General features: G+C 35.2%; 1 protein-coding gene across 1 annotated transcript; it reads right to left on the minus strand.

Annotated features, from left to right (window-relative positions):
• Positions 1–227: 227 nt before the first annotated feature.
• LOC120154889 lies at positions 228–12,181 on the minus strand. Its single transcript, XM_039166524.1, has 3 exons — positions 11,650–12,181; positions 11,024–11,536; positions 228–388 (listed from the first exon to the last, which is right to left on the minus strand). The coding sequence occupies exons 1-3, from the start codon at positions 12,179–12,181 to the stop codon at positions 228–230; spliced, it is 1,206 nt and encodes a 401-aa protein (XP_039022455.1).
• Between the last annotated feature and the right edge of the window lie 2,400 nt (positions 12,182–14,581).

Raw genomic sequence — 14,581 nt, forward strand, 5'->3', positions numbered from 1 at the left:
TTGTCTTTGCTACATCTACATTTTTTACTTTCAGCTGATAGTAGTCTGACTACAGATCAGTCTTCGAGAAGACGTATATTCCTATAAGCTGGTTGAAGAGGTCGTCTATACTGGGGAGTGGATAAGACGATTAACTTGTTTAACTGTAAGTAATTGATACACAGCCTCATCGACCCATCATTCTTCTTGACAAATAAGAACAATGCTCCCCACAGAAATATGTTCGGTCAAATGAAACCCTTCTTTAGCAACTCCTGAATCTGAGCCTTTAACTCCTTTAGTTCTATTGGTGCTATTCGATAGGGAGCAATGGACACCAGAGCTAAAGTTGACATTACCTCAATGCCAAACTCCAATTCACGCTTGAGTGGTAAACCCAACAATTCCTCTGGGAACACATCGGGAAAATATCACACTGTTAAGATATTCTCAAGTGTTGGAACTAAAATTTGTGTGTCGACCACTTGAGCCAAGAAGGCCTCGTACCCTCGGTCGATTATCCTTTGGGCTTCAAAGCTGATACTATCCTCGACTGGTGGGATTTCTATATGGTCATTGTTAATTTGGTTTCATCGATCATTCTAAGCTTAAGATGTCTAGCTTTACACCCCAAGCTAGCGTCATGCTCTGTTAACTAATCCACCCCTAAAAGACAGTAAATCCTCTAAATATTTTGCTGGTAATTATATCTCTTAAACTATGTCAGAGCGGATATATGAGTGAGTAGAATCGGGGTCTATTAATACAGTAACTGGAATGGAAAAGACAGTAACTGTACTTGATATCACATATTGTCTGGAGGTCACTCTCGGCTCCATACTGGTCACTGATTTTGCTATCCCTCGGTTCTTCTATCTCGATACAATATGACCACCCTAGCTAGTCCATGACCCCTCTATACTGATGGTATTGATCGTTAAGTCATTATCGATGTTGCATCATGAGCTCCTGGCCAGTCTCTGATAAAGTGTCCATAAAGTCATAACTGTAGCAACCCTTGAATCCTAGCTGACACATCCCTAAGTGTCTCTTTTTATACTGGGTAAATATAGGATATGTGAACCCTTTGGTCGGTTCACTAGCACTAATCTCGGATGCTAAATTCAATTATCTTCTTTGAATCGAATCTACCTCATCGGTCTGAACTCTGCCCAGTCCTCCTCGACTATGCTGCTGGTTCTCGATGAATCCTGATTGTTTTTGGTCCTCTTAGTTAGAGTGTGAGATGGCCTCGCTGGTTTGATGCTTTCTCTTTGATTCTCTCTTGATTCTAATTGCTTGATGTTTCTTGTTGTTGATCAATGGCTTCTAAGCTTGCTTAAATACTCCTTGAATCAATTCTGAACGTTGGTGATAATTAGTGGAGTCAATAGAGCCGTTATTGTGTGAAAACAATTAATTTTCTGGGTGGGAGCGTCTCATGCATCGATGCATGACCATTATGCATCGGTGCATCAGTGTAAAATTTCAAATATTTTGACCGTTGGACTCCTAGTGCATCGGTGCACTAAGAGTGCATCGATGCATGAATTGCATTCGATGTTTGAAAAATAGCCTGGTGCATCGATGCATGGATTGTGCATCGATGCATCAAATGCATTCGATGTTTTAATTAAATCAGAGTGCATCGATGTATGGAGAGTGCATCGGTGCATGGAATGCATTCGATGTTTCAACTTATTCATTGATGCATCGATGCATGGTATTGATGCATCGGTGCATGCCTTTGAAAAATTGATTTAAGGCTTGATTTTGGTTCAAAATACTGTGAAAATTGTTTCAAAAATAGTTTAAGTACAAATCAAAATTTTACACATTTAGTAAGGATTAAAATTGATCTTCAAAGACTTGGAGTAATAATTTGATATTCGATAAATTGAATTGAATATAAATTGTAGAATCATTTGTAAAAATCTTAAAATTCATTTATCTTAATTTGTTATATCGAAATATCAAAAATGTTTTTAACAATCTCCCCCTTTTTGATATAACAAAACACTTGGGAAATTTTAAGATTTAGAAAATTATTTTTGAAATCAGCTTTTGAAAAATTACTCCCCCTTACTATGATACACATCTTCTCCCCCCTTTTTGTTAAATAAAAAAGACTCTATAAAACGTTTTAAACAAGAATGTTTTGAGAAACTTGAGCCAATTGATTTATTAATTATAAGCTGCTAAGATCACGATCAAAAGAGAGGTTAGCCATTAGTTTCATAAATCAGTATTCATATAACATGCAATGGATAATTGGTCATATATGTCTAATGATGCAAAAATAAGAAAATTTAACCAAACCAAATATATATATTAAGTTCAAGCATCCATAAATATAAAATAAGTCCAGTCAAAGTATCAAAAACAAAGAAACCATAAATATCAAAATCAATCCAAGTTTTAATTTTAAGAAAGCATGACAAAAAATACAAATCTACTCCATCGGAGGATCGGGAGAAGGATAATGAGCTCGAACTTCAAGAGTCAGATCATCCATATGATCACGCATCCTCCTCTGAAACTCAGTAATCTGAGACTCCATGGAAGTAAATCGTAGATCAAATGCCTCTAAAAAAGATCAGAAATAAGGTGGTGTTTGATCTTCTTGCCGAGCGGGTTCCGGTGCATTAGCTTGATCGTCAATATCTTGAAATATCCCTTAAAGCTCGGGATCAACATTCGCAGCCGGAGAAGAAGGAGGAGCACGAGAAGAACTAGCTCCCGAAGTTTGTTTATTTGGTCGAAAGACCCAAAAACCGATGCGTTCATCTTGAACCCAATCCGCTTTCTTTAAAGAAGTGAGATTGATTTGATTTTGGAGAGGAATGGCAGTGTCGAGAGAAACGTCAAGACCAAATTTGATAAACATGTTACTAAGTAGACATCCGTAGGCTAATGTTTCAATATGTTTAGAAGGAACAATGTTTACGATGTCTACTAGTTGACTAAAAATGACATGTGGAAGATTTATTTTGATTTTATTTTTAATACAATATATCCACCATAAATCCCTAGCACGTAGAGTGGAGTACCTACCAGAAGAAGGACGAAACCACCAAGAAATAATAAAATGAAGGAAACAGTCGTGATGGGTTTGAAGGGTACTGACACTAGCATTAGGAGTATAGGGATAAGCCACAGATTCTTTTTCGTCAAACACACCATCATCATCTAACCCAAAATGAGAAGCAATAGTTGCGGAATCAACAACAATGTACTGTCCTAGAAGATAGGATCTAATTCCGATGGTTCCACATTGGGTTTGATTTTTGAATACAGACCGCATTGGAATAGAAAATGCGGACTAATTGGTGGAAAACGATAGGTTGAAGCAAAAAAAGTTTATCAAACTTCCATTGTTTAAGAATTGGGAGGTATTCGAAATTGATGTCAACCATAGCTTGAAGAGAAGGAATACGCTCTTCACGAATTCTATAAGTTTGGAAATAATTTCTGTACCTAGAGTACAGTTCGTCTCTACGACGCTCAGGCATGTTAAAACAAGAACCTAATAGACTAGTAGGTGGTGGAGGAACGGGATTTGGAGGTTGGTTTGAACGAGAACGACTAGACGAAGTTCTAGGACGTTTTGGATTAGACATGATTAAAGGAAACGAAATAAGGAATATTACCTGCAATTTGAAAACATATGTATGCACAATCAATCCCAAAACTCAATTGAGTCCTCAATATTTCAAGGTTCTCTAAATCAATCCTAATGGGCATGTTTTGAAAAATATTAAAAAATTGATAATCATAATAATATAGTTTTCATGAAAACAAAAAACAATTAAATCAAAAATCTTATTATTTTTTTTAATTTTCGAAATCCAATAATTTTTTTTTTGAAAAATTGTTTGTTTTGGAAGAAATTGGCAGTAAAATCTTTTTAGAACCAACAATCAATCAATGCCCGATATAATGTACATCCTAGAACTAATTAAAACTAGTTCTAAAATCATAAATTTGTAAAATAGAGGTTTTTAGAAAAATACCTTGGAAATTCGGATTGAGAGAGATGAGGAGTTTATTTTGCACGATTTAATGATTGAAGCAGGTTTGGGAGTTGAAAAGCTTGAAAATTCCGTCGAAAAATCGTTGATTTTGAGCAATAATGGAGATTTTAGAGAGAGAGAGAGACGAACGGCTTTGAGAGAGGGGTTTTTAGGTTTTGAGAAAATGAAGAAAATGAGGCATTTTAACCCAAAACCCGACCGATGCATCGATGCATGATCTTGTGCATCGATGCACATTCAAGGCATGCATCGGTGCATCATGCGGATGCATCGATGCACATTCAAAGGGATGCATCGATGCATTGTTAAGTGCATCGGTGCATTAAGCACAAAAATGTCAAAAATCCATTTTAAACACTTAAAATGCTAAATTATTTAGCTCTAGTAGTTTTGGCAACTCATATATTGAAAATTAACCATGTTCAATCAATCAAGTTAATGTCTTAAAAATATTTGAACATAAAATTAATTTTCACCAAATAACATAAACTCCCCCTAACTAATAGCAATGAATGCAATCAAAAATTACTATTATAAGCATTATTTATTCTTAAAAGTGCTAAAAATTATTTTAAACACTAAGTGAAGATAGGTTGGCTAAACCTAATTCTCTCATAAGTGTCCAAAATCTTTCTTTGTCTAAAGGTTTTGTAAAGATATCCGCTAATTGGTGCAAAGTATCAACAAATTCTAGAACTACATCTTCCTTAGTGACATGGTCTCTAATGAAGTGATGTCTTATTTCAATGTGCTTAGTTCTAGAGTGTTGGATGGGATTTTTAGTGAGACAAATAGCACTAGTATTGTCACACTTGATAGGAATGGTACCAACTTCAATTCCATAATCAAAAAGTTGTTGTTTCATCCATAAAACTTGTGCACAACAACTACCAGCTGAAATGTATTTGGCTTCAGTAGTAGATAATGCAACACAATTTTGTTTCTTTGAAAACCAATAAATCAGCATATTTCCAAGGAATTGGCAAGTACCGAAGGTGCTTTTCCTATCTAATTTGCATCCTCCATAATCCACATCAGAAAAAGCATGCAAGCTAAAGCTAGAGTCTCTAGGATACCAAAGTCCTAAACTAGGAGTGTCTTTAAGGTATCTAAAGATTCTCTTAACAGCTAGTAAATGTGATTCCTTAGGGCATGATTGAAATCTAGCACATAAGCAAACACTAAACATAATGTCCGGTCTACTTGCAGTTAGATAAAGTAGAGATCCAATCATTGACCTATATAATTTAACATCTACACATTTACCTCCTTCATCTAAGTCAAGCTTTGTTGAAGAGCTCATTGGAGTGTCATGAGGTTTCCCATTTTCCAGTCCAAACTTCTTGAGCATATCTTTGACGTACTTAGCTTGATTGATGAAGATTCCATCTTTTCTTTGCTTGATTTAGAGTCCCAAGAAAAATGAGAGCTCCCCCATCATGCTCATCTCAAACTCACTTTGCATTAGCTTAGAAAATTCTTGGCAAAGAACATCATTAGTAGAACCAAATATTATATCATCAACATAAATTTGAACTACTAATAAATCTTTACCTTTATGCTTCAAAAACAATGTAGTGTCAACCTTCCCTTTTAAAAAACCTTTTTCAATTAAAAAATTTGACAATCTTTCATACCAAGCTCTAGGAGCTTGCTTTAAACCATAAAGAGCTTTTGTCAATTTTAAAACATGATCCGGAAAATTTGAATCTTCAAAACCTGGAGGTTGTTCCACATACACTTCTTCTTTTATAAAACCATTTAAAAATGCACTTTTAGCATCCTTTTGATATAATTTAAATTCATTGAAACATGCAAATGCTAATAACATTCTAATTGCTTCCATCCTAGCTACGGGAGCGTATGTTTCATCATAGTCTATGCCCTCTTCTTGAGTATACCCTTGAGCAAAAAGTCTAGCCTTGTTTCCCACTATATTACCACTCTCATCAAGCTTATTCCTAAATACCCATCTAGTACCTACAGTAGATTTATTACTAGGCCTTTCAACTAATGTCCATACTTTACTTCTCTCAAATTAATTTAACTCTTCTTGCATAGCCATAATCCAATGTTCATCATTTAATGCTTCTTTAATATTCTTAGGCTCTATGCATGAGATAAATGCAACATAATTACAAATATTTCTAAGAGAAGATCGAGTTGTTACCCCTTTTGATGGATCACCTATAATTTTACCATCCTTGACATAGTTGTACTCTCTTGGATAAGATACTTCCCTTTCTTCAATGGTTGGATTCTCAAGAGGATCATGAGTTTCCTCATTTTTCGTTTCTTCATTTGATGATGGTTCTCCAACGTCATGTCTAACGCCATTTGTATTTATAACACCTACATCATCATTCACACAAGAATCCTTCCTCGGAAGGGGATTATCATCGAAAATAACATGTATAGACTTTTCTACAACTAAAGTTCTTTTATTAAATACACGATAGGCTTTAGAATTTAAGGAATAACCCAGAAAAATTCCTTCATCACTTTTAGCATCAAATTTGCCAAGGTTTTCTTTACCGTTGTTTAAAACAAAACATTTACATCCAAAAGGATGAAAATAACTAATGTTAGGCTTTTTATTTTTGAAAATTTCATATGGAGTTTTCTTTAAAATTGGCCTAATCATTACTCGATTTACAACAAAACAAGCGGTATTTGTGGCTTCCGCCCAAAAATATTTTGGCAAATTATTTTCATAAAGCATGGTTCTAGCCATTTCTTCTAAAGTTCGATTTTTCCTCTCAACAACTCCATTTTGTTGAGGGGTTCTAGGTGCTGAAAAATTATGGCTAATACCGTTAGAGTTACAAAATTTAGTAAATCCAAGATTTTCAAATTCAGTTCCATGATCACTCCTAACACTAGTTATAGAGTAACCTTTTTCATTTTGGATTGCTTTTGAAAAAGTGATGAATTGTTCTAATGCTTCATCTTTAGTATTTAAAAATAGAACCCAAGTATATCTAGAATAGTCATCTACCAAGACAAATGCATATTGTTTTCCACCCAAGCTAGTAGTTCTAGTTGGCCCAAAAAGATCTAAATGGATCAATTGTAAAACTCTACTAGTTGATACATCATTAATGGATTTAAAAGAAACTCGCTTTTATTTTCCTTTAGCACAAGCATCACAGATTTTATCATTATCAAATTTAAGCTTAGGCAACCCTCTTACTAGGTCTCCTTGAATTAACAGTTGCAAAACACGCATACTAGCATGTCCTAGTCTCCTATGCCATAACCAACTATCATGTTCATCCTTAGCAACTAGGCATAAATTAGTCATATCAAAAGAATCTAAATGCACCACGTATATGTTTCCTATTCTATGACCAACAAGCATAATCCGATTAGATGCAATGTCAATGACTTTACAACCATTAATTTTAAATAAGACATTGAATCCTTTATCGCATAATTGACTAATACTCAATAGATTATACTTTAATCCATTCACATATAAAACATTTTTAATTTGTATGGAAGAGGTATTACCTATTGTACCAATACCTTCAATGTGACCTTTTGAATTGTCTCCAAAAGTCACTTCTCCTCCATTTTTGGCATTAAGCTCAATGAACCGGCTTTTGTCTCCGGTCATGTGTCTTGAGCATCCACTATCAAGGTACCATGAATTTGAATTTATTTCCCGTGCATTGTAGCAATGCTCATTTCCCTACAAACATAGATTAATTTTTGATTTTTGGTACCCAAATTCTTTTGGGTCCATATTCATTAGTTTCCAAAATCCTAGTCCCCTTAGGTATCCATTTGTGTAGGATATTTTTATCTTTAGTAGTAATGAGTTCTTTAGGAACCCACATACTTCTAACGATTTTTCCATTAGAGGTTCTTTGGGAACCTCTATGATTGTAGTTTCTAAAACTTTTTCTAACAAAGTTGGATTTTGAATTTCCACCTTTTTCAAAATGTTTTGTTCCAACTTTATCAAAAGAAGTTTTAAGATCATCAATTTTATTTTGATGATCATCATTGATCTTTGAAAGTAAATTTTGCAAATCTAAATTTTTCTTTTCAAACTCTTCTAGTTTGATTTGCAAATCTTTTGATTTTACTTTCAATATCGTTGTTGGTTTTGGATATGAGTTTGTTTTCATTTTTCAATTTTGAAACATCATTTTTATATTTTTAAAAATAATTTCTCATAATCCGAAGCCAACCCATTATATTCCTCTAATAACTCATCATAGGATAAATCATCAAAATCGGATGAGTTAGAGGTTACCTTAGAATCTTCCCCAAATACCATCAAGCACAAGTTAGCTACTTCTTATTCCTATTCATCGAAACTTTCTTCATCGCTCCATGTAGCCACATGAGCCTTGTGCTTATTCTTTGATTGACCCTTTTTCTTCAATTATGGGCAATCATATTTGACATGCCCTGGCTTTTTGCATTCGTAGCAAATGATTGGGTCCTTCTATTTCGATTCATTTTTGAGGCCTTCATTTCGTTTGAATTTTCTTCCTCGATAAGGTCTCATCATTTTTCTGAACCGTTTGGCAAACAATGCCATTTCCTCATCATCGTCATTGTTATTCGAATCACTCTCATCTTTTGTGGATTTGAGAGCAATTCCAATGTTTTTCTTCTTCTCCTTCTCCTTTGGTGTCTCGTCAATCTTGTCGAGGTCCACCTCATCTTCGAGCATCATTTCATGAGTGAGGAGTGACCCAATTAGCTCTTCAAGAGTTAAGGACGTTAAGTCCTTAGACTCGATGATTGCCGTCTTCTTTGATTGCCACGATTTTGGGAGGGAGTAGACTAACTTCCTCACAAGCTTTTCATTTGAAATGATCTCTCCATATGATTTGAGACCATTGACAATCATTGAAAATCTATCCGTCATAGCTTTGATATCTTCATTTGGTTTCATCCTGAAATTTTCATAGCTATGCGTTAGAATACTAATTTTAGATTTCTTTACCTCATCGGTACCTTCATGAGTGACTTAAAGTTTGTCCCATATTTCTTTGGCGGTTGTACACGATGAAACTCTTCCGTATTCATCTGGTCCAAGAGCACAAAAAAAGATATGGATGGCTTTGGAGTTGAGCTGGAATATTCTTGTCTCTCATTCACTCCACAACCTTGGATGAGTGAGAGGTTTGATGTATCATTCTTCTACAACATTCCATGCTCCCATGTCACTTGCTTGAATGAAGTACATCATTCTATTCTTCCAATAGGCATAGTTAGCTCCATTGAAGAAAGGAGGCTTGTTGACGGGCATCGAGTCGAGACCGGAGTCGAAGTTTGAAGTGGAGGCCATTGATGGCTTTGATTATCGATATAACTCTTCCCGAATCGACTCAAGAGGTGATTAAACCTTCAAATGAGTTAGGCTCTGATACCAATTGTTGAGTTAATCGATTGACTGAATCGGCCAAGAGGGGGGTGAATTGACAATAAAAATTTTGGTGGAAGCTTTTGCAGAAAATTGAAAGAAATTGCACAGCGATTTAGAGTGGTTCGACTTTATCAACCAAAGTCTACGTCCACTACCTTAGCTATCCACACTAAGGATTTTTCAACAAATTCACTAATTTGTTCTTTCTTTTGAGGCCAAAGAGATAACCTTACAACTCCCTTAAGAATATACCCCAATTCTTGAGAACACTCTTTTCTCAAAGAGAAATACAAATTTGCAAACTTACAAGAAAAACCTCACAAGGCAAATATGTTTGCACAATTCTAGAACAAAGAAAGAACACTCAAGAATAAATACAATTGAACACAATAAGTGTTCTTGAAAGCAAAATGAATATTGAATGAAAAATAGGCTTGAAATGCTCAAACTTGAGATTTGATGCTTTCTCTTTGATTCTCTCTTGATTCTAATTGCTTGATGTTTATTGTTATTGATCAATGGCTTCTAAGCTTGCTTAAATACTCCTTGAATCAATTCTGAACGTTGGTGATAATTACTGGAGTCAGTAGAGCCGTTATTGTGTGAAAATAATTAATTTTCTGGGTGGGAGCATCTCATGCATCAATGCATGACCATTATGCATCGGTGCATCAGTGTAAAATTTCAAATATTTTTGACCGTTGGACTCCTAGTGCATCGGTGCACTCTAAGAGTGCATCGATGCATGAAGTGCATTCGATGTTTGAAAAATAGCCTGGTGCATCGATGCATGTATTGTGCATCGATGCATCAAATGCATTCGATGTTTTAATTAAATCAGAGTGCATCGATGCATGGAGAGTGCATCGGTGCATGGAATGCATTCGATGTTTCAACTTATTCATTGATGCATCGATGCATGGTATTGATGCATCGGTGCATGCCTTTGAAAAATTGATTTAAGGCTTGATTTTGGTTCAAAATACTTTGTGAAAATTGTTTCAAAAATAGTTTAAGTACAAATCACAATTTTACACATTTAGTAAGGATTAAAATTGATCTTCAAAGACTTGGAGTAATAATTTGATATTTGATAAATTGAATTGAATATAAATTGTAGAATCATTTGTAAAAATCTTAAAATTCATTTAATTTAATTTGTTATATCGAAATATCAAAAATGTTTTTTAACACCTCTGCTTTTTGGCAAAAGGTTTCTTGATCATATTGAAATATTGGATTTAACCAATAAGCTGTAGCATGAAGACTCTTTCTCAACATCCTATCCCACCGAGCCTTGATTATATTGGTATACGGCCTATATAAATCCTTTTTGAATTGAAATAGTTTTTTATGTTATTTTTCGCCCGATACATTCCCTCACACACATAGCCCAAAGAAAGTTTCTCATCCGAGTCACAAATATATAGAAGTCTCAATAATGGAGCCATCACATTCACCAAGATTAAGCAATTCTTCCAAAAAGTTTCATCTAGAATTATAAGCTTAACTTCCATGGCTTTTGGCAATTTTATGACTTTCTTAAAATTATTAGAGGTGACCATAGCTTGTAAATCATTTTTATGGTCATGTAAGATCTTTAATGCAATAAATGCGGTACCAAAACGAGTGACACCAGGACGAATGATTTCTGTCCACCCATGTCTTTTTCTCAACCAGTTCAATGGCCACTTGTGGTTATAAATAAAAACAATAATCCTTGAAGCAAGAGTAATTAAGCTATCAACATGTGACAGCTCCCTTATATCCTTCATAATCAAGTTTATACAATGCACAACACAAGGAGACCAAAAAACAGAAGGATATTTCTCACATAACAATTTTCCAGCAGCTTTGTAGTTAGCAGCATTATCAGTAACCATGTGAACAACATTCTTAGGACCAACAATTTCAACTATTTCAGAAAACAAGTTGCATAGCGTTTCTGCATTACTTTCAATATCAGATGCATCCACAGATTTAATAAAAGATATTCCTTTTGAGCAATAAACTAGAAAATTGATAAGTGGTCTATGCCTAGTATCCCTCCACCCATCACTCATAATTGTGCAACCCGTTTCTGACCAATTTTTTCGATAAGACTCAACAATAAGGTGCACCGATTGTTTTGCATCTTTCAACAAATTAACACGTATATCATGATAAGAAGGTCCGTTGTACCCATGCTAGCTATCTTACTCATAACAATTGGAAAAAATAGAGAATTCACGGCATTCATAGGAATACAAGTATCGTAAAACCACAAAGCAAGAGCCATATTCGTAGCATGTGATATCTCTTTACTTTGCATAGAAGATTTAATCGAAGGTTGAGAAATATCATTTATACCTCGTTTAAAGAATGATTGCAAGTTTGAAGAAGCTTTCCTCTTGCTCGTTTTAGTTATTTTTGTTTGTACTTCTTCATCTTCATCCAAATTAATATGTATTCCCGAAGAACAAACGTGCTTCTCATTTGCTTTTAGATTATTTTCCTCCAAATTACCTTGCATAAGAACTTTGACATCCACCGGTACCTTTGGACATGCACAAACATTACCTTTTACTCCCGCAAGGTGTTGTTTCATTCTGTTAATACCTCCACCATGAAAAGTTTTTTGACAAAATATGCAGAAGTATGATTTCCTTCCATGTTCATATTGTAATTCATTAACATATCTCCAAGCCACGTCTGTCTTCAGTCGAACATTTGATGACGGGGCAACGAAAGTTGTTTGTTCCCCTAATGGTGTTGCATTGTTGTTTTCTTCCATACTCATTACTCTACACAACCAAATTAACCACACATAAATACATAATTCATTTTCAAACATATATATTACAAATATATGAATTACAAAAGCAATCCAAACATATCATATACTTGAAAAGGGAATTTATCATGTACTTATAGTTCTTTAATATATTTACTAAATATGTTTTCCAAAGTTCATTAATTGTTATTCCAATCGATGGAAGTGGAACCATTGGAACATATTTAATATTATCCTCATGGAAGTGGAACCATTGGAACATATTTAATATTATCCTCTTATACATCATAACACCATTCAAGAAATTAATAGCCATATACTCAACGTTTTTAAAACCATGCAAATATTAAATATATGTATCACCAAAGTATCAAACGTCCAAAACTCTAAATAGTAAAATTGGTCGATCTACGTGCAGTGGACTGGAGCACAGGAGCAGAGGCGGTTGATCGTTCACCAAAGTATCAATGGCCGACCGACCGCCGACGTGGAGCAGAGGCGAATGCGACCGACCGAGGGTTTTGTTTCTGACTTCTCTCGTTATCTAATCTCTTGGTCTCAACTCTCAACTCTCAATCGTTCCTTGCTTTGTTCACTTCCCAAATAGCCAAACGACCCAAACCCTAGAAATAAAAAACTTACAACCAGTTCCCAAAAGCAGTTTTTTTAACTTTTTTTTAATTTTTTATTGATGGTCGGTTCTTAGCGGTTCACTCCTGGTCTGGTTCTAACGGTTCACAGTCGGTTCAGCGATTCCTTGCAGTTCACTAGTAGCGGTTTAGCCGGGGTAGAATGAACCAGACCTGGCAGCGGTTCTCGGTTGAACCGACCAGTTCGGTTCAGTTTTCAAAATGTTGCCTCCGATAGAGGAGAATAAAAGACCACAAGTTCTTCGTTAAACGAGCATCCTATTTTAGAAAGAGCATCGGAACAAAAGTTGCCTTCCCGATAAGTTTGCTGGAACTTATCGATCCAATTATGAGTGTTAAGATTTCGAATATCTTTGATGATAGAACCCAACGGATGTAGGAGACAATCGTAATCTTCAATAAGATTGAGAACAACCTTAGCATCAACTTCACACACAATAGTACTATATCCGTACTTCCAATCAAGAGATAGACCCGTACAAACTGTGTACAGTTCAACCACTATGCTTGTACAAACACCCAGGTGAACTGCGAAACCCAAGATCCAAGCTCCGGACTCATTTCTTAGAATACCACTTGCTCCAACAATACCTTGGTTACCTTGGCTAGCTCCAACAATACCTGGGTTACCTTGGCTAGCCCCATCTTTGTTTATTTTCAAGAAACCATTGATCGAGGAGACCAAGAAACCTACAAAGAAATCTTTGAGCTCCCCATATAGTTGTTTACCACGTTTAAAAGGTTATTAGTAGACGCTAAAATAGTGCGCTGAATTCCATCCTTATCATAAGGATATTCGTTTGGTTCGAAAACCTTTTTGTATCGCTCGATCCAAAGGTTCTACATCGTACAAGCAAAGCGAGAGACCAAAAAGTGAGAGTTTTTCGAAATATCCAAGTTGTTAAAAATCCAGACAAGCATATCTTGAGCAAAAAAGATGCCTCGTCTCGAGCCTTTAATGCATCGATTCATATGTTTTGGCCTACAAGACAATCCCTCAGAATATGACTCAAGTTTTCTATAGGATGACTGCACGTTGAGCAACCGGAAGAGCTTAAAATCCCCATGAGGCCCTTCGAGTATTAGTAAGAAGTGTTGGAAATAAAACACTCACGCAAACAACTTTTATTGAAACTCAAACAAATATTACAAGAGAACTCTCACTCAAAAACAAGAACTACAACTCACTCTTATAAGACTTTTCTTCTTCACTCACTTAGAAGCTCTTAATTTTTCTTGATGCTTAAACTAAAATGGGGAGGGGTATTTATACTACTCAAGAACAATCCTACACCATACAAATAAAATAATTTAAACCATTAAAGTCTACAAATACCTAACTCTCACCTAACTAAATTGATATAAGCAATGATATCTTCATCTAATTGATGTAAGCAATGACATCAATTTAGTTTGGGTTTGGGTTTAGGCTCCCATAATGGATCAAGTTTATGATCTAACACCCCCCTTAAACTTGATATTGTGATTCCTAGTAAGTTCCTTAATCTTATGAAGTCTTCTCTCGTCAGTAGCTTGGTAAAAATATCAATAACTTGATCTTGTGACTTAACGTATTCAACTTCCACATCGTTTCTTGCAACACACTCCCTTATATAGTGGTAGCGAATATCGAAGTGCTTACTTCGATCATGGAATACTGGATTCTTTGCTAAGACAATGGCTGACTTGTTGTCGACACAAACCTTAGTAGACCCTTCTTGTACCAAACCTATCTCCTTCAATAGATTTCTAAGCC

This window comes from Hibiscus syriacus, unplaced genomic scaffold, assembly GCF_006381635.1.
Source record: "Hibiscus syriacus cultivar Baekdansim isolate YM2019G1 unplaced genomic scaffold, ASM638163v2 tig00111151_pilon, whole genome shotgun sequence".
NCBI lineage: Eukaryota > Viridiplantae > Streptophyta > Magnoliopsida > Malvales > Malvaceae > Hibiscus > Hibiscus syriacus.